Raw genomic sequence first — 23672 nt, 5'->3', positions numbered from 1 at the left:
ACGGATGATATATGTTACATGTCACTGACAAGCATCCATGAGAACTAGGGATCTTTAATCCTGAAACATTTTTAGAGGAGTGTATTGAAAATCAACAGTCTGTGCAGCTGTGCGCTCCAGAAGTAGATTTACAATGTAGTAAACTTATAGCAGTCTTGTTAAATATGCCTAAATAAGACATGTAGTATACACCGGTAAGCAAGGTATTAAATGTATTTGCCATTTTATCAGTTTGTGATGTGGGCTTTGCGGTCTGTGCGCCATTAATTTGCTAACAACCATTGTGTGTGTTCATGTGGGTTTCTTCTGGGCACCCTAATTATGTCTACAGACACGGGTTACTTGTCTTCTCTCTAATTAAGCATTGGTGTCTTTGTATTGCTGTGATAGCTCCACTGGACAGGAACGGATGTGGCTAAATAATGCTCTTATTGTACAGCACTGTGGAAGTGTGAGTGCTACATAAATTAAGGATAAGAACCATGTGTGTGACGCTGTAGTCAACATCTAGAGACAAACATCAGAGGATGATGAAATTGGGGGTATTCTTACCTGGGACAAACTGTGCTAAACACATTCATTGATTATCAATAAATAAATCTATTAATATTTACATGGGAAGTAATAACACCCAAATTCACTTGCAGAAAGCACTGAGCAGTTCTTTATCAAGTCCATTTGAACTCTCCTTTTGCAATCTCATAACAGCTTTGCATTAATAAGTTAAACAGAAGCACACAGTACTTCTTCATAATGTCCATGATAACTCTAATTAACAGTAGGTATACAGCCTATGAGTAGAAACTTACAGCTTTCAGGGTGAGATCACACTGGTAAACAAGCTCTCGAATCTGCGTTAAGATTTCACTTTTCACACTCTCCATGTGGCTCCTCTTGGCTCCCACCTCTGCCACACACGCCTTGTACTGTTCTTTAGCTTCTTCTGCCTACCAAGCAAGAAATGAAAACTACTCAATATGCACATCAGAAACCATTAAAAAAAAATATGTACTAATTGATACGCATTGCAACATTACCAAAGATAAAAGGAAAGAGGACTCATATAGGGCACAGGTGTGGCTCTCCAGCTGTTAAAGAACTACATGACCCAGCATGCCCTATCATAGGAAAGGATGAGGTTCAATGTTGGGTGTTCTCATGAAAGGTACTATACTTTCAAGCTACCTTTTGATATCAAAGTATAACAATTCTGACAAGAGGTAAAGCATACTAAAGTTGTTAAGTAGATCCCATAAAGAAGCATTGCATAGCCATGATAAAGTAGCACTGCTTAGAAACATTAACATTCTGCTGTGCAAGCAATGATAGGACTCCTATCTGGCTTCCTGCTAGAGCCTAGCACAGCATCAGGCCATAGTCCAGTGGTCTGCAGACAAGCACAGAACTTTGCCATCCTGCTCCAGAAGTTAGTGGTCATAATGTAGAAACTTGAGACACTGGTTCAAGCTTTTGTTGGGTGTTTGAAAAGAATAAACACTAGGAGGACATTGCTACTTAGTAGTGATAATGGAAGCAATACAACCATACATGTCCTAAAGTCAACATATGTTCTGCACTTTAAATGCAGAACAAATATTTATATTGTATCACAACCAGGAACACATTTGTCATGTTTTTCACATGTTTCAAGATCATGTGAGGATATGTCATGGCATTTTTTTTGGGTGGCCTCCCAGTTATGTCAGTGCATGTTATGTGGACTGCTCAGAACAAATCAGTGACATACAAGCAGCAGTATGATGTGTGTGTGATACCAGGGCCATCCCTCCTCATACAGCATACCTCACATACAAGCAGCATTATGGTGTGTGTGATACCAGGGCCATCCCTCCACATGCAGCATACCTCACATACAAGCAGCAGTATGGTGTGTGTGATACCAGGGCCATCCCTCCTCATGCAGCATACCTCACATACAAGCAGCAGTATGGGGTGTGTGATACCAGGGCCATCCCTCCTCATACAGCATACCTCACATACAAGCAGCAGTATGGGGTGTGTGATACCAGGGCCATCCCTCCTCATACAGCATACCTCACATACAAGCAGCAGTATGGTGTGTGATACCAGGGCCATCCCTCCTCATACAGCATACCTCACATACAAGCAGCAGTATGGTGTGTGTGATACCAGGGCCATCCCTCCACATGCAGCATACCTCACATACAAGCAGCAGTATGATGTGTGATACCAGGGCCATCCCTCCTCATGCAGCATACCTCACATACAAGCAGCAGTATGGTGTGTGTGATACCAGGGCCATCCCTCCTCATGCAGCATACCTCACATACAAGCAGCAGTATGGTGTGTGTGATACCAGGGCCATCCCTCCTCATACAGCATACCTCACATACAAGCAGCAGTATGGGGTCTGTGATACCAGGGCCATCCCTCCTCATACAGCATACCTCACATACAAGCAGCAGTATGGGGTGTGTGATACCAGGGCCATCCCTCCTCATACAGCATACCTCACATACAAGCAGCAGTATGGGGTCTGTGATACCAGGGACATCCCTCCACATACAGCATACCTCACATACAAGCAGCAGTATGATGTGTGATACCAGGGCCATCCCTCCTCATACAGCATACCTCACATACAAGCAGCAGTATGTGTGTGATACCAGGGCCATCCCTCCTCATACAGCATACCTCACATACAAGCAGCAGTATGGGGTGTGTGATACCAGGGCCATCCCTCCTCATACAGCATACCTCACATACAAGCAGCAGTATGGGGTCTGTGATACCAGGGACATCCCTCCACATACAGCATACCTCACATACAAGCAGCAGTATGATGTGTGATACCAGGGCCATCCCTCCTCATACAGCATACCTCACATACAAGCAGCAGTATGGTGTGTGTGTGATACCAGGGCCATCCCTCCTCATGCAGCATACCTCACATACAGGCAGCAGTATGGGGTGTGTGATACCAGGACCATCCCTCCTCATACAGTATACCTCACATACAAGCAGCAGTATGGTGTGTGTGATACCAGGGCCATCCCTCCTCATACAGTATACCTCACATACAAGCAGCAGTATGGTGTGTGTGATACCAGGACCATCCCTCCTCATACAGCATACCTCACATACAAGCAGCAGTACGGTGTGTGATACCAGGGCCATCCCTCCTCATACAGTATACCTCACATACAAGCAGCAGTATGGTGTGTGATACCAGGGCCATCCCTCCTCATACAGCATACCTCACATACAGGCAGCAGTATGGTGTGTGTGATACCAGGGCCATCCCTCCTCATACAGTATACCTTACATACAAGCAGCAGTATGTGTGTGATACCAGGGCCATCCCTCCTCATACAGCATACCTCACATACAAGCAGCAGTATGTGTGTGATACCAGGACCATCCCTCCTCATACAGCATACCTCACATACAAGCAGCAGGCAGGTGGGGTTGGGGAATGAATTAAGGAGATAGCAATGGCAGCTTCTGTGCAGGAAAGGGGAGCAGGGATTGTTTATTGAACATTCCCGAGAGCCACTAACAAGGCTTGCCCTGCAGAATAAAGTAATTGGCCTGCCAATGAGAAGTGGAAGCCCTTAATTTTACACCCTGTAAAGTATACAACCATTTTGTGGCTCTAAGGTACAATATGGTTGAGTGCGGGAATGGGTACATACTACAAACATTTACGGTCGTAAACCAGCTGTGTGGCGTTCAGACCTTTTGTAAAGCTTCCTCCTCCAAACGCCTCCTCTTTTCCAATTGTTTGTTCCCATCTTTCATGAGTCCTCCTGACATACTAAGCTGCTCCTCCTCCGCGCGGATAGTGCTGGATTTCGCTCTCTCGTGCTCATCTTGCCGCTGAACATTTAATAATTTAGCTTTCCGTAAGGCAGTTTCCAACTCTTGCTGCATGAAACAAGCAAAAAAATTTAGCAATTTATTAGACCAAATTCCCAAGTGAGGAGGAAAACACAATTGCATCGAAAAGCAATATATTACCAGTCACTTCCTGTATTAGCCAGTTTAATGTGTACAGCTCTGTTTGGCTCCGGATGATGATACGTTACAAAGTTCTACACTAGACAACTTAAGACGAAATGGAAGGCAAATAACTAGTCAGCGTACAATCATATACGACTACACAGCAAAACTAACATTAGCCCTGCAAACTAGCTTGAGTGTTCGCAAAGCCAATTTTGTAACCGACACAAACACATTCTCTGTTTAAGATTTTTAATTTAAGACTTATAATATATATATATTGCTTAAGGATATCTGTGCTTGGACAATGAAGATTGTTTTAAAATATATGTTTTCAGAAGATGTATTTTGTTCTTGTATGTAAACAAATCAATCACTAATTGCAATGCAACTATAAATACAAAACAAACCATCACACAACAAACGATTGAAAAAAAAAAAAAACCACACACAACAAAAACCACCAATTGTAAAACGTATCTGCAATAAAAAGAGGAAGAAGCAGGTATAAAAGGCACTAAAGGAGAAAGCGAAACACTTAAAGAAGAAATTATGTGCACCAACCATTTTCTTCTGTTCTCGCTGCCAAAGGTCTTTCATTTCCCTCCTTTGTCTATCTAGCTCCGATCGTCGAGCTTGAAGAGGCTGAAGCCAAAAGTAAGAGTGTTATGCTGCTTGCATGTGAAATGGGAAAAACTATTTGGGCTGCACACCATTAGCATAGCAGTGCTAGCACAGGGTAAACCGCCAGTAACTTGGTAGAAAAGAAAAAAATAGAACACTGCTAAACAAAACCATTGGATAGCTCTGCATGTATTTTATATTCAGGCTTACACGAAGCTTTTATATTTTGAGTAGTAAGATATAAAAAACAAAACCCCAGCTATATTTTTACTGTTTTATTGTCTGAATAAACTGCCAACTGCAGACAGATATAATCACTAACTCATTCAATGAGTTATATTATCTCAAGTTAGTGGATATAGTTTACAGCTAAGGAGCCAGATTCAGTCATTCTCCGCAAGAGCTACGTCCAAGTGAGACATCACTGCTTGCATCGCTCCTACAGAAACATAGCAGGGACTGCCTTACTTGGTGCACCAAATAAAATACATTTGCTTTGTACGGATGTGGTTGTATGCTCTGCAGGTTTACTCTATGCTTTGGGCAGACGTCACCTCAAGCTAAAAAAGAGTCTAGGTGAAAACTCTCCAGAGTGCACGGTGCGAACAATAATGCAAGTGGGGCGACCGCAGGACTGTTTATTAAACTTAATTTTTGTGCGTGTAAAGTGTTTATTACAAAGCTCTGGTCCTCTGAAATACTACACTGAAGCAAAAAAAATGGGTCCCCAATAAATATGCTGCCCAAAGACCATCAGACCTAAGCTGGTGCGAAATATTGGCCTTTTGCGGAGTAAAAATGGTCACAAGACCCACCCAACTAGCACACAGTATACAAGCAACACTCTCACTATGCCCAACCCCTCCCCCAAGGCCCTGTGCCAACCTGCCCCTCTGGAAACACGTTTTTGCTCCGCTAACCTATGTGCGATAAGCTGGAAGCTCTGTGCCCAAGAAGGAAATAACTTGATTTTCCACTCCATAAAGCACATGGATGGTCAAAGTAGGCATGGCAGATGCAATCGCCCTCCAGACCCAACTCTCTGCTAAAACTGGGTGAGGGATCTACCTGATCTATTAGCCACAAAGGGTGATAACAGAAGTGCTCATTAAACTCAGAAGCAGAGCTAGCTAGCTGTCATTTCAGGCTGTCCAACAGATTCTCTGATACCATTTGCCAAGCTGCATTTCTATTTGTAATCAAAATTAATGACCAATGGACCAAAGATGAACCAAGTAATTTTTGAAAACTTTGGTCATCACATTGCCGTAAAGACACAGAGGTAAGTACAAGGCTCAACCTCATCCATAGGAAATATATAAAACAGTCCCATTTTATGAAAAGAACACTCTTATTACGTAACGTGCAAAACAAAGCTGCATACAATTACACTACAAACATGCACAGGGATAAACAAGTTGCCAAGTGTCACATGTTTACACAATGACAGCGAGCTTTGAGCATGGCTCACCTGAATGAACTTGTTGCTCTGAAGTGCAGCCATTGTTTGCAGACATAGCTGGCTGCAGTCAATGTCATTCTGAAAAGCGGCTGTGAAAATTGGCTGGAAAGGCATAAACTCCTGAAATGAGAACACAGACGTACACATTAAATATTGTACATGTAGAAATAAGGATTCTGCTGCAGGAGTAACCGGCAACCACCCTACCTTCTCTTCCCATTACCATATGTCATTTTAAACATGGAGAAAATCTGACCGTTCTATTACTTGCAGCTCACAATGCACGGATCTCAATCAGAAAAGAAACAGTTTTTCCCCGTGACATGTAAATGAAACCTCACCTGAGGGAAGACTATGGATTTTGCGGTTTCAGCCATCTTTGCAAGATTTCTAGCAGCGTCTGCTTCTAAAGTGGAAAAGAAAAGACATGCTGCAATATGGATACTGATAAAACATTAAAGAAAAAACGAATAAAGAATAGTGAAACGGCCAGTAATTACGACATCACATTACTGACAGTCTGAAGCACAAGTCTGGCAACAGATGTAATTTCAAAGCTCATTAGACAGCTAGAGAATGCACTCACCCACATTAAGCCTTTTCTCCACCCAGGCAAGTATATCCTTGGTGTATTTTGACCACGCTTTAGCGTACGATAGGGCTGATTCAACGCCACTGTCGTTCCGCAGGAGCATGTTGTCCACTTCTTCTGCCCGTAGATGCCCTGAAAACAACATGTGAGGGGGAAAATGAGAGCTTTCTAGCGGCTCACAGGCAGTGCTCCAGTGAATCTTGGGTAGTTCTTTAATGCTGCTTGACACTAAATAGGATTGACAAGGATTTTAGAAAGAAAGGGCCAGAGGCACAAGCAACTAAGATGAGCTTGTTACCTGCCATATGACTACTGTAATACTAGTGCGCCCATACATCAAAGATACTTATTCTTCCATTGCTTGAATTGTAATTTTAGTTTCAAATATGCATGGTGCTGTGTGTACATATGTGCTGTAACCCATAGCAACCAATCAAAAACATTTTCCAATGCAGTTTAGAAAATGAAAGCAAACGCCTGTATAGTTGTTACATCACATTTGTACACATAGCATAATGATAGTTATTGAGCCCATATCGTTATGCAGACAACATGCAGATGTAGCAGCATTTATCCCACACGTGCATGTACAGATCATTTATTCTCAATACAAATGTAGACAAAATTGTGTAATCCTTGCTCAACACGGACTCTCCGGAATAACGGTGAGTGCTACAATACTGTGTTTTTATGCTAAAGGAGGAGAGATGAGCAAATCTAATCCTTTTCTTTGGGTTCTGCCCAGTTCTTTTTAACACCTTGCAATCTAATGTAAGGCACCGCTACATAAATTCTGCACCCATGTGAGAGAGACAGATTACTTTAAATCCAGCAGCTTCAACCCACTATTTACTACGTACTTACATATATTATAACCAGGGCCGGATTTACCACTAGCCAACCTAGGCAATTGCCTAGGGCCCAGTGGTCCCCAGAGGGCCCTCTCAGGGCCGGCGGTGAGGCCACCCTTTAAAAATGGGACACTACTTATGGACCAGTGCTATATGCTTGCCCCCCCCCAGGCTAAAGTCTGCCAGCCAGCCCCTGAATAGGGGTATATGTTATGCTAAAAAACTATAGTGCTATGGATTTTTTCAGGGAGGGGGCCCCAAACCAGTATCTTGCCTAGGGCCCCATGAGGTCTAAATCCGGCTCCGATTATAAGGTATTGCTGCTTAGAGAGTACCCATCTCTTACATTCTGTGGAGGCATACAATACTTTGCAGCAATATTCATGGGACGTGCCTCATGCAGTAGGGATTTCACTTGTTCCTAGAGAGTAGCCAAGTTTCATTCTCATGAATGGTGGTACAGGCCACAAAATGGCTGCCTCCACAGTGTCTATGTGACAGGTACTCTTTAAAATACAAATGATGCAACTCTAAACACAAAATATTATGATAGTTAACGCAACTAATTCATTATTATAGAAAATAAAGAAAACGAGCGCCCCGTTTTATGCCAAAATATAGGTCTTAACCTTGAAGTTCATCCCTCTCATGAATTGATCCAGCCGAGTCCTCCACTGAGAGATTTTCAAAGGACTATAAAACAAAAGCAAACAATACATAGGTTATTCCCTCTAAACATATACAGGGCAGCACCTGCAATACAGTAAGGTAAGGTAACAACTTCACGGTTTGTCTTGGTTATAGCTAGTTGTCCAACTACAGTGGTACGAGTGGGTAACTAGGTACAATCTTTCCTACAGCTTACTAATAGCTTATTACAGCACAAACTAGAAATCTGTAGCTCTATTGAGACATGTAATTTTAGAGGATACATTTTTTTCTAAATATAACTAAAACGTTCATATAAAATACAGCCAACAGATCAGTTGCTGCCGATAGCAAGTCCTGCTTGGTTTCATCTTGCAGTGATTTTTTTTATTTTTACTTTTAACTATGAATTGAACAGAAAGTGTTATTTTTTTAAATTTTCCATTGGTCACCTTTTAGCACTTTTGTGGTGTACTCATCTCTATTGTTCTTCCACCTTTCCTGCAAACCATGTGAAATCTGTGCTATTGCCTTCAGAGTTTACATTCTACTACTACTAAACAGACAGATTTCTTATTTACTTTGATTTTTAGTTTAAATGATATATTTGAGTCTGATTTGCTTTACGTCTTTTTAATCCTATTTGAATACACTTTAGAGAACTCTGCTGTGCTGTCTTCATGTACTCAGAACGCAGGGCAACATTATATTGCATGAGAGTTATGAGCAACATAGCTCTAGTCCATGTTAAACTATAGGTCATTAGATTATAAGGTAAATGAACAGGATTGTCTTTGTATCCAGTGTGTTAGCGATAATATTCAATCTTTATATAGCATCCAGTGAAGTTTGTATATGATAAAAAGTATAGAGCTTAAAATAATAGATTATTTACATAATCTTAAAAAGGAAAATTAAAGCACAAACAATTGAACATTTACCCTGTGGAACAAATTGTGTATAAATGGATATTTTCCCAACCTACCATGTGATTTCCTGCAGTTGTTGGAACACAGTGCAGTTCCCTTTTCACTGAAATGCAATGTCCCTGACTTTAGTGCGTGGGTTAAAAATCAATCTGGAACATTCCATTTTGTGAGGTAAAAATCAATTCGGAACATTCCATTTTGTGCAGTCAGTTATTTAAGCAGGAAGTCAATTGATTTAATAAGCAAACGAAATAAAGCAATGCGGCCCAAATAAAAAGTCCCCTGTACTGTAGGTCTCTGGAGTATAATCTCTGGAGCAAAGGATAATATGCACACAGACTTCAAAACTGGCCCTGCAGACTACCCCGTGACACAAATACTACAAAACTACAAGGCTATAGACTTTGGTTTTGTACTATACTAACATGAGAACTGTAGTCCAGTTAATTTTAAAAGACCTCATTCCTAACTAACAGCACAGTTCCTCCCACAGGGGGTACAGAATCCTCTTGTGCACCTCTATTGCTGCAATCAGCCCCAGTCACCGTCTGGCCATAAATCACAGCCATTTGGATGGCTGTAGTCTTCAGCTCTGCTTACACTCAATTTCCCCAGGCCATTAGACCTGCAAATTACAGTGAGAGGTGGTGGGATAGGGACAGTGGGGGGCTGGCAAATTTTATCCCAGGGGGCCAAGACACAACTTAGCAGCCTATTAGGAACATTTTAAAGGGAAAAAAAATGCAGGTGGGCCAGTGACCCAGCCCAAGGTAGCCCACTATGAGACTGGCACAGGGGGCAGATTCCCCCCAGCCCAACCTGGCCCTGGATAGGGAAGTAACTCCTGATTGATGGTGGTCCCAGAAGAGAAGCCCTGTGGTATTCGTTTTTGGGGAAGGCGATTTAATCAAAACTTTACCATGACTTGAGTTCTCCTTTACAATAAGAATTTAAATAACAACCAAAAAACAAAACAAAAACAAAACACCTACCTGACTTCTACGCGATGTATGAAGTCCAAATGATGAGCCATTATCTACATCTCCCATAAGGAAATCTGAAACCCTGCAGGATAAATGAGAGGGGTTATTAATTACACTGAGGGCTTAGTGATCATTATGTAGTGTAGTGGTGAGCAACAATTATAAGCCACCCTCAGGACATAAAGCTATGTACCCACAAGTTATCACTGCCTAGCGATTGTAATATAGTTAAACACATTCATTTAATGTTATTATGGTGCTTGGACATCATGAGCACCAGTGCACTCAAATATATTGTCTGACCTACTTAATAGACTACAGGTCCTTAAATGTTTGAGAAGTGCACACATATTTTACAAAACTATATGACATTTATACTTTAATCTAACACCATTAGTATGACATTGTACGCTATAATTCTGATTATACTCTCATTAAGATATGGCATCCTTGATAAAACAGCCCATCTCCTATAGTAGCTTGTATTTCCTGCAATAGTGTCTTGTTTGCGCATGCTTAGGGTCCTGTGACAGTCTCATGTGATCATTCAGAGCCAATGTGCTGAAAGCTGGCCGTTTAATGATGTCACAATAAATGTCTCAGGAGCAATGTGCATGTTCCCATTAGTACATATAGATGTCAACTTCATACAGATATAATTGTTTCAGATGAAACTATACAGTTATAGCCCACAATGGACATAACATGGTTTTAACCAGGCATTGGTTCCATGTGTAGCTGTTTGACAGATCCACTGGCAAACAGACTGTTCATCTTATATGCAAGAAGACACAACCATAGTAAATATAACAACGTGGTTGTTTCTTAATATTGTATCCACGGAAGCTTGTTAACCTGTCTACAATTTTGTAATATTCTTAGTGCCTCATCCAGTTTATAGAAAAAGCCACCAGAGGACAACAAATTAATAAACAATTTAATTGTGCACCTTTCATTGATGTGTGAGAGTCCTCTCACACTTACTTACACGTTACCGAAGGTGAAGGCTAAAGTGTCAATGGATGCAAAGATTTCACCAAAATGCTCCCTCCTGTTGTCTTCATTAATGTTTTTGAAGTTCACAGCTAAAAAAGATATCAGGTAATGAAGATCAGACTTTAACATGAAAAGAAAAAAACAAAACAAACCACAAAACCACAGAAAGCATCAAACTTCATGCATTACCTATGGCACAAAACAAAAAACATTGGCTTTCTTAGAACACTCATGGCTCACATTCAGTGTTCCTGGGCCGGCTAGTTGTAAAGATACATGCTTTGCTTCTGGATAAGAATGTGCTAAATTGTTGAATTTTACAAAACGGTCAAATAACTTCACATGAAAAGCAAAAACTAAGAAGATTCCAAACACAACAGTATTGTAGAAAACAGAACATAATAGTTGCAGCATACTACTGATAGAAACAGTGTAGCTAAATAACAAGTTCTCATTGTAAATGGTGTGAAATATGTTCTTATCATACAAGTTCCTCTGAGCATTTACTGAAGGTCGAAATTAATATCCAACTTTTCAAGCTCAAGAAATTAACAAGTGACAATTTCTCAATTCTTCTCCAGTGAGACCCCTGACACTGAATCTCTTAATTTCACCCACTAATATTCAGAACAACACAATGAAACAGAATCTGAGGGACAGGCGCCCTTGGGTACTCTCTCTGCAGGATCTCATATCCCACTGGCTCACTGAGCATCATGGGAGATTTCATTCTCTGCAGCTGGATTGCTGAAGAGTGTCCATCCATCAAAAGGGACTTCAATCATATTAAATTGGAACTGTATTTAAAGAGTTTTTCACATCCACTTCCCATTAGTTAACGGATGTTTTACTTCTGCCAAGGGGAGAAATTAAAAAAACCATATTGTGCTTCTATCAGCTGCAAACATTGCTCTTTTTGGGAGTGCTTACATATAGTTATATAAAATATACATGCTCAATGCAAAATCTTTGTAACGTTCAATGTAGTCGGGTATAAAAAGATATGTTCTAAATAACCTGACCTTAGCTCAACACTGTTCTGAATAGTTGACACATGGTGCATGCACACAATATACCCATACATCAAAAGTGCTCTTAAAAGTAAAATTAAACGTAATTGCTCCTCTGTCAGTAGTGCACGGCAATATGATACATTCCCTTGGCAACGCGAGTTAATAGCCTGTTAATCAAGTTAGAGAAGAAAAATAAAGTCTTTGTATCACTTGAAGGACGGCCTTTCAATGTGTCTTTTAATCCTGTAAAAGTGACTCATGCAGTGTTACAATAGGTTGTTAGAGTCCCCACCATATTCTCTAAAGACTCCTCTTTAAAGTGGCAGAGGACGCAGCATTGTGTGAGTGATCGCAGGTCACAGAGTGTCCTTAGGAAGCCTAGAGAAAAGGAGTGGACATCCCCACCCACTCAGGCCTACAACATTAGTCCTGTTTGATGGTTACATGTCCTGCCCAGGACTAATGAAGGGTGATTCTGGACAAGGGTAAGTGGTATTAAAACAAACGCTTCATGAGACTTTAACCAGAAACTTATTATACCTAACTCACCCAATGAGGCAATTATAATATTCAAAAGTTTTCTCAGGTAGGACCGAGACGGAAAAACTTCTTCTTAAACATTCCCGGGCACACTAGGCTGTCTGATACACCACAGGAGTACACCGCTAACTATTCTCCATGTACCATGATTTGGGACAATGGCTTGCAGTGATGTAACAACGCTGTAAACACCACCACATATTAGACCTTTTGTCTTTGCATAGCAACTTTTACGTATACATTTATAAAATATGCCTTTGCTTATTGGATCAACTTGTTTTAGATTTACATTAAAATTGCATTGTTTTTTTTGTTTTGTTTTTTAGAACAAAATGTTTACTAATGTTTACTAAGTACTCCAGCAAAGTGTACACAACTTTAACACTTTCAGAAAAGAAAATACATTAAATGCAGCCTCAATATTATTCTGTTGGTTAGGATCACTGAACAATATAACCTCTGTTATATTACATTTTTTTTCAATGTAACACGAGTACAGAAACACTCAAGTAAATTACCCCATAAGACTGCATATATCTACTTATTACAGCTATTGTTATAGAGTACCAACATCTCCCCTAGCATTGTACATAACAGGGCAAAATCAATAGACATTTACACAAATAATGACAAAATTAACCCTTCTCAATGGAGCCTGTTGTAAGCTGTGGCTCACTCTAAGGCTGGGAACACACTACAGCAGGGTTTCCCCAAACCCAGTCCTCAGGGCTCCCCAACAGTGCAGGTTTTCCGGATCACACGTGACATAATTAGGACCACCTGTGGATCTGTTACAATGTGTCAGTCAGTAATGAATACACCTGTGCTCCAGCAAGGAGATATGGAAAACCTGCACGGTTGGGGAGCCCTGAGTTTGGGAAACCCTGCACTACAGGGTTTTCAGCAGACTCCTGGACCACTCACACCATAAACCACCTTTTGGCCAGATACCACTTTAGTGTGTACGCTGCAACGATGAACGATTATCGTTCCAAAGCACATCGTATCGTTTGATTTTAATTCGGACTAAAAACCTTGTTCAACGATGGAACGATGTCTTTCCAATCCTGCAGTGTATATGCACTAAGGACCCGCAGTGTCCATAGATCTCTATGGAGCCTACAAAGAGACATGGATCGGCATGCTGATCTGAACTTTATTCTTTAAAAAAAAAAAACAGTTATTGGTAACTATATTGCATCGGGGGAAATTTTCTGTAATGTGCACCTAGCCTACTGGTCTGATAAAGCATTGTTTAGCCTACAGACAATCCTCATATTATGCCCTTTAAAATAAACCTCCTCCAGGTAAGTTCAGTGTTTAGTATATATACAGACCTTATCAAGCAATTTAATAATATCATCATCACCATTTATTTATATAGCGCCACTAATTCTGCAGTGCTGTACAGAGAACTCACTTACATCAGTCCCTGCCCCATTGGGGCTTACAGTCTAAATTCCCTAACATACACACACACACACACAAACAGACTAGGGTCAATTTGTTGGCATCCAATTAACCTACCAGTATGTTTTTGGAGTGTGGGAGGAAACCGGAGCACCCGGAGAAAACCCACACAAACACAGGGAGAACATACAAACTCCACACAGATAAGGCCATGGTCGGGAATTGAACTCATGACCACAGTGCTGTGAGGCAGAAGTGCTAACCACTACGCCACCATGCTGCCCTAATACCCATTTCTTTCCAAAATCCTGGGTCAGACACTGGATTATGTTTCAAAACGTGTTGCAACCCTTCACACCGCACTGTGGTCTTGGGCATATCCCGGGTCGCTGCCTTTTACACTGAATCCATGTCTGTTCTGCCTTTTCAAGTTGAGCTCCTCCAATGATTTACTTTTAACTGAACCCGGGTCAAATAACCCAGGAACACCTTTCAGACTGCAGCATAACCGGCTCCAACCCAGGAAAAACCCTGGTCGCGACCAGGGTCACCCCATTCACACCACCACACAACCTGGGTTATTCCCGGGTCCATGCCCCTGTGTAAAAGGGTTAGAAGCAGCAGACACATTTTACCAGTGTTATTTATGGAAACTTTGCATAATTACAATCATTTATTTGCGCTAATCACACGTTACTTTGTATATTGTCATAAAGCAACAAAGGTCTATTCCTGCAACAGAGCGATACAAAAATCGACCCCACCCCCCAAATTTGATAAAACAATTACAAATGATTGTAGTTGGGGTTTTCTTATTACATGATGAGTGAAAGGCTTTGCTGTGGTGAATGAGAGAAAGATGGAGCAGAAAGAGCATGATCACAAAACCTATTATACCACTATTGACCAAGGGATTGAAGAAAACCGGTTAAGTCCCCACAAGACTGATTGAATCTTCCTACACAAAACACACTGACTTAGTGACATGAAAACAGGCCTCCCCTTTCCTGTGCTCACATCTGTTTTAGTGTGCCCATTGTATTCATTTGCTTCATTTACCAGGGTGGTGCTCAGACCTTCGCAGAACAAACAGGACAGATGCACCTAAATATACTCTTAGAGAATGGCGGGAGTGGTAATGAAAGAAAGGGATGTTTATCAAGTTTAACATTTTTTCTCTTTGCAAAACATAACACATTGTAGTCGCCTCGCTGCCAAACTTATAATCTAGTAGCAACTTAGTTATGCAAAAAAAAATTGACTTTTGGTTTATTTTGAAGCTGTAAATCTGGACTTTCTGTAGAAATGTTACAAGAGACTTAGGGCTAGATTTACTAAGCTGCGGGTTTGAAAAGTGGGGATGTTGCCTATAGCAACCAATTACATTCTTGCTGTCATTTTGTAGAGAGTACTAAATAAATGAAAGCTAGAATCTGATTGGTTGCTATAGGCCACATCCCCACTTTTTCAAACCCGCAGCTTAGTCAATCTAGCCCTTAATCCTTAACTGACAACTAGTTCCATTATTACATGCGGCACAGATGAAGGTACGCAACGAAAACCTATCATCCCTACATAAGTCCACATTGGTACTATGGATCTCCATCAATATACACACACACACGCTATTTTCTGTGATTTTACTGGATTTAGTAACCCAATTCCTTCTTGCCACAAAGGGATTTTGTATAGTTTCTATTCAAGCAGAAACGAGTACTACTATAAACATGTGAACTATTTTCATTATTTCCCCAAACAATTCAACAAAAACTTAAATAGTGAAGTATTTTGCACCAAAAATCAGGGAAAATGTTCTATATATTTTGATCCCTTTCCCTTTTAAAGAAAAATTGAGGAAAATGGTCTGATGAAATAGTGCAAAACGACACAATCCGGAGCGGGAGGTAGGACACCGATCCATTTAGCTCAACACTACAGCTGTTAAAGTAGAACGCTGAATACAAGATAATTTTTCAACTATAGCGCAGTGAAAACTGGGTTGTCTTATAAACAAACGATGATGATGATGATGATGATGATGATAATACTCTTTCAGAACAGATCATGAGTTTTGAGTGAATGAGCTCAGCTGGTCTTCAGCAGAGAGTATACTGCTCAATGAGACATGAACAAGAGCAAAGCTGTGTGTGGAGATAGAAGCTAACTTTGTAAAAACTTAGCTTTTCTAGGGGAGATGTTTGCAATTTTAAGATAAATAAAGCTCCAGATCCAGATGGCATACACCTAAGGGTTATGGAGTTAAACTCGGAAATAGCTAGACCGTTATTCTTAATTTTCAGAGACTCAATCTCATCAGGCTCAGTACCAAGGGATTGGCGAATAGCAGATGTTGTGCCGTTGTTTAAAAAGGAGACGAGATCCCAACCAGGGAATTATAGACCTGTAAGCCTCACATCAATAGTGGGGAAACTACTGAAGGTATTTTAAAGGGATAGTATTCAGGATTACTTGGTGTGCAATAAAATTATTAGTGGTGAATCAACATGGATTTGTGAGGGATAGGTCATGTCAAACTAATCTAATTAGTTTCTACTAAGAAGTTAGTGGGAACTTAGACCAGGGCAGCACAGTAGATGTGGTCTACTTAGATTTTGCAAAGGCATTTGATACAGTGCCACACAAGAGGTTGGTTTACAAAATAAGGGAACTGGGTCTAGGAATCAACATTTGTACTTGGATCGAAAACTGGTTAGAGAATAGGAACAGAGAGTTGTGATAAATGGAACATTTTATAATTGGTCAAAAGTCTTAAGTGGAGTACCTCAAGGTTCTGTGCTGGGGCCACTTCTTTTTAATATATTTATTAATGACCTCGGTGATGGTTTTGCAGAGGACACTAAACTCTCTAAGGTAATAAAATCAGAGCAAGATGTAGCTTCTCTACAAAGGGACTTAAATAAACTGGAGGATTGGGCGCCAAATGGAATATGAGGTTTCACACAGATAAAAGTAAGGTTATGCATTTAGGGATCAAAAACAAAAACGCAATCTATAAATTAAATGGAATTAATTTAGGAGAATCTATAATGGAAAAGGATTTGGGAGTGCTCGTAGACAGTAGACTAAGCAATAGTGCTCAATGTCAAGCAGCAGCTGCAAGGGCAAATAAAGTATTGACATGCATAAAAAGGGGCATAGATGCAAGGGAAGACAGTGTAATTTTGCCACTGTATAAATCGTTGGCAAGACCTCATCTTGAATATGCAGTACAGTTCTGGGCACCACTCTATAAAAAAGATAATTTGGAACTAGAAAGGGTTCAGAGAAGGGCGACAAAATTGATAAAGGGTATGGAGTCATTAAGTTATGAGGAAAGGTTAGCCAGTTTAGGCATGTTTACTTTAGAAAAGAGGCGTCTAAGGGGAGATATGATTACCATGTACAAATACATTAAGGGTCAATACAGAGAGCTTTCAGGGGAACTTTTTACCCCAAGGACTATACACAGGACACGTGGTCACCCCCTAAGGTTAGAGGAGAGGAAATGTCACAACCAGCAAAGGAAGGGGTTCTTTACAGTAAGGGCAGTCAAGATATGGAATTTATTGCCAGGGAAGGTTGTGATGGCAGATTCAATAGATATGTTTAAGAAAGGGTTTGACAAATTTTCAGCGGAAAAGTGTATCCAGGGATACGACCGTTAATTAAAATGAAGGATAGTAGTGGATATAGGGTAAAAATAGGACTGCAATATTGAGTCTGGGGGTATTTTAACAATTGAAACAGATTGGCGGTTGCTTACTCTGGATCAATTTCAAATATAAGTGCAGGATCGCAGGAGATCCAAAATAGGTTGAACTTGATGGACTGGTGTCTTTTTTCAACCTCATCAACTATGTTACATAGACGTGTATAATAAAACCATGGCTGCATCAACAGCCAATAGCTGTCCAGTCTGAATTTGATACAAAGTTTAGATCCAAAATAAACTCTGTTCTTATTGGCACTGTGTTATGCAGGCGCACACGCTGGGTGGTAGGGGGGGTCCAGTTCTCTGAAAACCCCTCCCCTCCACGAACAGGCAGCAAATACATGTATGAACATGCTAAACAGGGGCACTTTCTTCAGCTCTGCGCGGATGCTTCTCCAACAGCGTCGCGGCTGCGGACTAATCTAGCATTAATTAAATAAAGCTGCTGCATGCGCATCCGCAGCTCCTCCACCCAGGCACAGCCACAGTCAAAATTCAGTTAATGCAGGAAATGTTCATACTAAGCTCTGCATGCAGTATCTGACAGGTAATAAGATGATTTTCCATTGTAACATTGTATTGATTATTGCTCCTAGATTAGGAGCAAAGCATTGACCGAATACAATCCTGCATATAACAATTCACAAAGCAATGGAGAGGATAATTGTTTTATATAGTTAATTGACTATTATGAGCTCTATGTTTACAGTCTAAATGTATCGACTAACATTTGTATACAGAGATGTGTTGACCTATTGCTCTGTATGTACATAATACAGCTGAATTATTATATATATTAATGTGCGTTATCAATGGTACTTTTAATTCAACTATTTGGAAACCCCCCCCTTAAAAATCCTGCGTTTGCCCCTGTTATGATACGTTTATAGTTGTCCCTTGTACACCATTAGAGCTATGTACCGTGACCACACAGAACCGCTGCAGACTGATCATTAGAAATGTGCTGCCCCCACATTGCCCTACTTTACTCTCTGTACAGTAGGTCATGGAGTTACATGAACATTACATTGTACAGTCATATCTGAGTCATGGCCAGCAATGCAATACTACATCAAACCATTCTAACATTGAATGGGTTAATGGGGATTTTAAGAAACAGGCACATCATTCCGTTCTATTTCTGTAACGGCATGCAAACGAGAAAAATAAAATAAAGTCAGTAATCCCTGAGCGCCATTCTTTTTTCTTTTATTTCAGCATACAACAGAAATGACAACAGTGGCAGTGCTAAAACAGCTTTTCATTCATTCCCACAAAGCCGTTACCACTGTGCATATTTCTTACTGCTATAATGTGGCTTTCAGCAGGAAACGGAGTCACTGCAGACAAGTATCATACAATAGTTATTTTAGGATGCTTCTACTCAGAAGTATTTATGAAGACACAGTAAATAAAGGGAAGGACAAAAAACTTTTTTTTTTTTTTCTTGAAGTTTGGTGATTTTTTTTTTTTTTTTAAAGAAATGTTTAGACCAAGGCTTGGCGGATGAGCTTAATGCTGTACTACCACCGACATGCTACATTTACCCAAACACCATGGAGGGCACAGGTTTCAAACAGAATTTATTTGAAAGTTCTGTATTACCGAAAGGGGAGAGAGGTAAATGATGAATTCTGTGTTTTATGGTATTATATCGGCATGGGACAGTCCAAAATCATAGTACAAGATAAAGGTATCTGAACATCTATGGTTGTGATGACCACTGCCATGTAATAATGGTAGAATTACACACAAACTTTCATAAAGCTGAACAAAAGGATGCACAATTACTAACATGTAATACAAGATAAACTAAACAAAAGAAACAGCTACCTAAATTGTGAATAGCAGTTTGTGAATTAAGCAAACCCTTCAAATATGCAACGAAATTCAGTAAAATCTCAATTTATTTTAAACTCAATATAAATACTACAGTCAAAATAACCCAAAGGTCAAACCCCTGCTTCTTTATGACCACCTCTTGGCTTGGTCCCATTTATGGCCTAAATGAATGATGAGTGAGGGAGCATCTGTATTTATTATGTGTCACTTGTATGTTTGAAGTTATTACATTAGTTGAGGTGTACCTTGTGGAATTGCAAGTGGAAGGTGCTTTCCATTACAAGTATAGAGATGAGAATTACTAGGAATTCAAAGCACTGTGCTGGGCAGAAAACAATGTAAGTCCTTCCACAAAGTAGGGAAGGCTGTAGTGACTTTGCCTTCGTCACTTCATTATGTCATTTAATTAATTCTGGGCCTGAAAATAATGTCTTGTTCTTGCACGTCCGTGTAATAGAAGACACAATCATGTCCGTAAAGCAGCACAAGCTATGCCCCTTATCCACCCAACTTACCCCATCAACCTCCCAAACTTTTGCACCCAAGGAAAGCCCACCTTCTTTTCTCACGTATCTACTCACATTCCCAGAAAACAAGACAAACTTCCTCAAATACAGTTGTGTGAGGTCACAAAGGAACATTCAGGTTGGCACTTCTATGGTTCATAAGTTTCTCTTACATTAAGGCAAAAGTATATTCCAGGGACATTTATAAACGAAGATATCCTCTTACTAAGAATCAATAACTAATGATATCGCTGCTCTTCTGATATCACAGGGGTATCTGCTCAGCAATGTCTGGCAAGTGAAGCTCAGTATCTTACTAAGCTGCAATGTTACCATTGTCCAGCTTCAGCAGAACAACAAACATCAGTCCCCAGCCTCATACAATGGTGTTTTAAAACAGCCCTCAGCCAATTGCTGGCAGCTCCAAGATGGTGAGCTATGGGGCAATGTATTAAGATCACCCCCCCTCCCCTCATCATTCCTTTTGGGAGTGAGGCTTCTCCCCATCCCTGAAGGAAGAGGGAGATGAAATGTAAGGAACTCTGCCTATCCCAACTTGACAGTTCATGCCATTAGGGGATGTGTATTTTTCTCAACATATCCAGGACTACTCAAATAATGAGTAAACTACTTATTTAATGGCATAGGTAATGGGGTGGACCCTTGAGGTGGAATACTATGGCCCCCTCAGGTGTTTGCACTTTGTGGTGCCCAGTGGGGGGATTTAATTTCAGATTACATTTGGAGCACCTGGCTTGTGACCGTTAGTGCCTCCATCTCTATGGGGTGATGGGTAGACAATGGACCATTCATTCTCCTCTTCCAACACCACTTACAGGTCAGACGGGAGGAGCCTCAAAAGGATGAGGGCCATTTCACAACAGCATGCCCCCAGGAGAGCTGCCATGCTACCAATCCCAGGTGACCCTGCACTAGGGTGTGGGCTATTTTTAATGATTTTAAAATAGTTTAGAGAAACTTATCTCCAGGCCAACACCTCATGAATTTCTTACAATGTTAGAATCATAGCCATTAGTGAAGCTTGACGCCTTTTAGCTTTCATTCAGCAATAGACACTTTGGAGCTTAAGCTAGGTACACACTACAGGGTTTTTGTCCAATAATCGGCTCAACCAGCCGACATACGACCACTCATTCAAAAGTCGGGTCAGTGTGTGTAGTGACACGATGGTCGAAAGTCTGCCCAAATGGACGATTGTCGCCTCATTTGGTTGGTCGTACCGTTAAATATTTTCGTTCCAATCTCGTTTCCGTTGTGTAGTGTGTATAAACTTCCGACCGATGTGTACGAAATTGCAATCATTGCTCAGGACAACATGGCTTTTAAAAGTCGCTAGAGGGACGTCCGCTCTTCCCTTTATCTTCTAAAACAAGGCTAGTGTGTATGCAGTCCATGGACCGAGCGATCGGCATAAAAAGTTGCTGGAAAATTCTGTGGTGTGTACCCAGCTTTAGTGAGAGGAGTGTTAACAGCGAGCGATAGATAACTCAGCACTTACTGTCACACTGTCCCCACATGTTAGTATGAAGAACAAATATGTTTCCACTACAAAACAGGAGTGATCCAGGGTATCGCAGCTTAGTAATTACTTAGCATAAGTGAAGTCACATCTACCACCAATGTCTAGCGAGAACAATGAAAACAAAAACAAGACATTGAAAACCAACTGGACACGTTGTATTTGTGCGGTGTTGACAATATGCCGCAACCAATCAGAAATGACTGCTTCAAAGCATATAAAATCAAGAATGACACAGCTTCAATTAACTTGAGCAAGTTGGGACATGTGGAAAAACAAGAGTTCATAGAGGTGTCACAAAACAACTTATTCCTATAGTCTCATCAGCACAGGTAATACACCGAATGATGACAGCAATTTGTTTAAACTATAGAAGAGCAAAAATGCAGGAAGTTTCAAAACTAAACAAGCTATTGTATTAAAAGGGAGTTACAGATTTAGAAATAGTTTTTGGTACAGGGTTCTCCTTTTGTTCCTTCCAATCAATCATGTATCCATATTAATGCACATCAATGTCTGCCTGCTCATTAAGCCCATATGTAGTCTTCAGAATGGTAGCATGATAATGAACGGTCTAATGTCCCAGCATACGTCTCACAAGCTTCCTGGACTCCCCTTCACCACCAACCCTAGTACCTCCTCTGTTGTAAAGCATCCCCCAATCCATAGGATATTATCCACCAGCATTAGTAATTATATTTAACATACCAGACACTGTAAAATCCTGACAATATAGAATACTCAAGGGAAGTCATGACTCAAAGTACAATATCTTCATTTGGTGGACACCAGTGTTCTGATCCAACTGTAAAAGAGAATTGTCAGACAGGTCTAAGACCAGAAATGTTGTGTTTGTGGGGGGGTTGCAGCAGCACTAACGACTTACATGCTGACACCAGATATCCCACCCCACCTCATCCATTAATACACCTTAACAGATGAGAATACAAGTAGATATCTTTTATAGTAGTGTCCTGCAGTATCATTCATTGATATGAAACCAATATGATGTTTGTTGCAATTCCACAGCTAGAAAACTTTTCCTAATTATAATGTAAAGAAGAACTATTCAAACGCAAGTCTGGCATCATGTTAATAACACCAACGTCAGGACAAATGCAAATCACAATGATCATATTTTCAACATCAACATGAATTTACAAATGTAACCCCAAATTCTGATGTATGGATAGAAGCGCTCACGTTTTATATTTACTACGGTGACCCTTAGAAAATGCCATGTGCCAGAAGGGTGCGTCTGGACTGGGTGTGTTTGGTGTATACTTTTCCATCTTCAATCGCAACATACAAAAATGTATTCATTGCACATAACCAGAATGTCTACAGCAGCCATTTAATTCCAGACATGGCCCATCAAGACACTATTTTCAAGTTTATACACAGCATTGCAACAGAGCTGTCCATTCAGATTACAAAAAAAGAATGTCCTCCCATGTTCCCACGGAGCCTTTTGTAAAAGGATGTAGTCACAAGTGAAGAATGTGGATTGGATTTTGCCCGCAATCTCTAAAGTATGATCTAAGCCTAGAAATCACTGCAGGTTCAAAAATATATTCAGTGCCGACACACATTCCTCTAGTCTCTTACTAACCAGTGTACAAATAGAGGGCATTCCCAAACCTGGATACTAGAAATGAAAGCTGTCAAACAGACGTGTCAAGAGTTAAACATGAAAACAACAATAATAGTGTTAAAATGAAACTAGAGGAACTTACCTATAGATCATCCAAATGAAAAGCCTTTTCAGTTGTCTGACACACCTCTGTTTCTTTCCAGATTAAATAAAAAGAAAACCTTGGTCCAGCATTACCCCAAAAAATGATATATAAAAAAAATAAAAAATGTTTTTACACCAAAATCAAAAGTTCAAGATGGTGAAATAAAATAAAAAAAAACCTCCCAGAAAGGTTAACGTAAAAGTCGAATAATTCAATCGGTGTATTAACATCAACAGCTTCCCTGAAGAAAGCTGGAAAGAATAGAGATTGTTACAGTGTAATCCTCTGAAACCAAGAATGT

General features: G+C 40.4%; 1 protein-coding gene across 3 annotated transcripts in view; it reads right to left on the bottom strand.

The window, feature by feature from the left end:
- Positions 1-23672, bottom strand: part of ARHGAP29 (Rho GTPase activating protein 29) — a 96195-nt gene that overhangs the window by 18724 nt on the left and 53799 nt on the right. For 2 of the 3 annotated variants that reach the window (XM_075182346.1, XM_075182345.1), the window contains exons 4-12: positions 11062-11158; positions 10083-10155; positions 8143-8206; positions 6657-6794; positions 6412-6476; positions 6080-6190; positions 4549-4629; positions 3721-3909; positions 810-947 (exon numbers count right to left, since the gene is read on the bottom strand). In XM_075182346.1, coding sequence (XP_075038447.1) covers positions 810-947; positions 3721-3909; positions 4549-4629; positions 6080-6190; positions 6412-6476; positions 6657-6794; positions 8143-8206; positions 10083-10155; positions 11062-11158 — 956 coding nt within the window. Of the gene's footprint in view, positions 1-809; positions 948-3720; positions 3910-4548; positions 4630-6079; positions 6191-6411; positions 6477-6656; positions 6795-8142; positions 8207-10082; positions 10156-11061; positions 11159-23368; positions 23461-23672 lie in introns of those variants that run through there. The other variant, XM_075182348.1, reaches the window with a different exon arrangement.

Source organism: Mixophyes fleayi, chromosome 8 (assembly GCF_038048845.1).
Source record: "Mixophyes fleayi isolate aMixFle1 chromosome 8, aMixFle1.hap1, whole genome shotgun sequence".
In the NCBI taxonomy this organism is placed as follows: domain Eukaryota; kingdom Metazoa; phylum Chordata; class Amphibia; order Anura; family Limnodynastidae; genus Mixophyes; species Mixophyes fleayi.
This window is presented reverse-complemented; position numbering and strand designations above follow the sequence as displayed.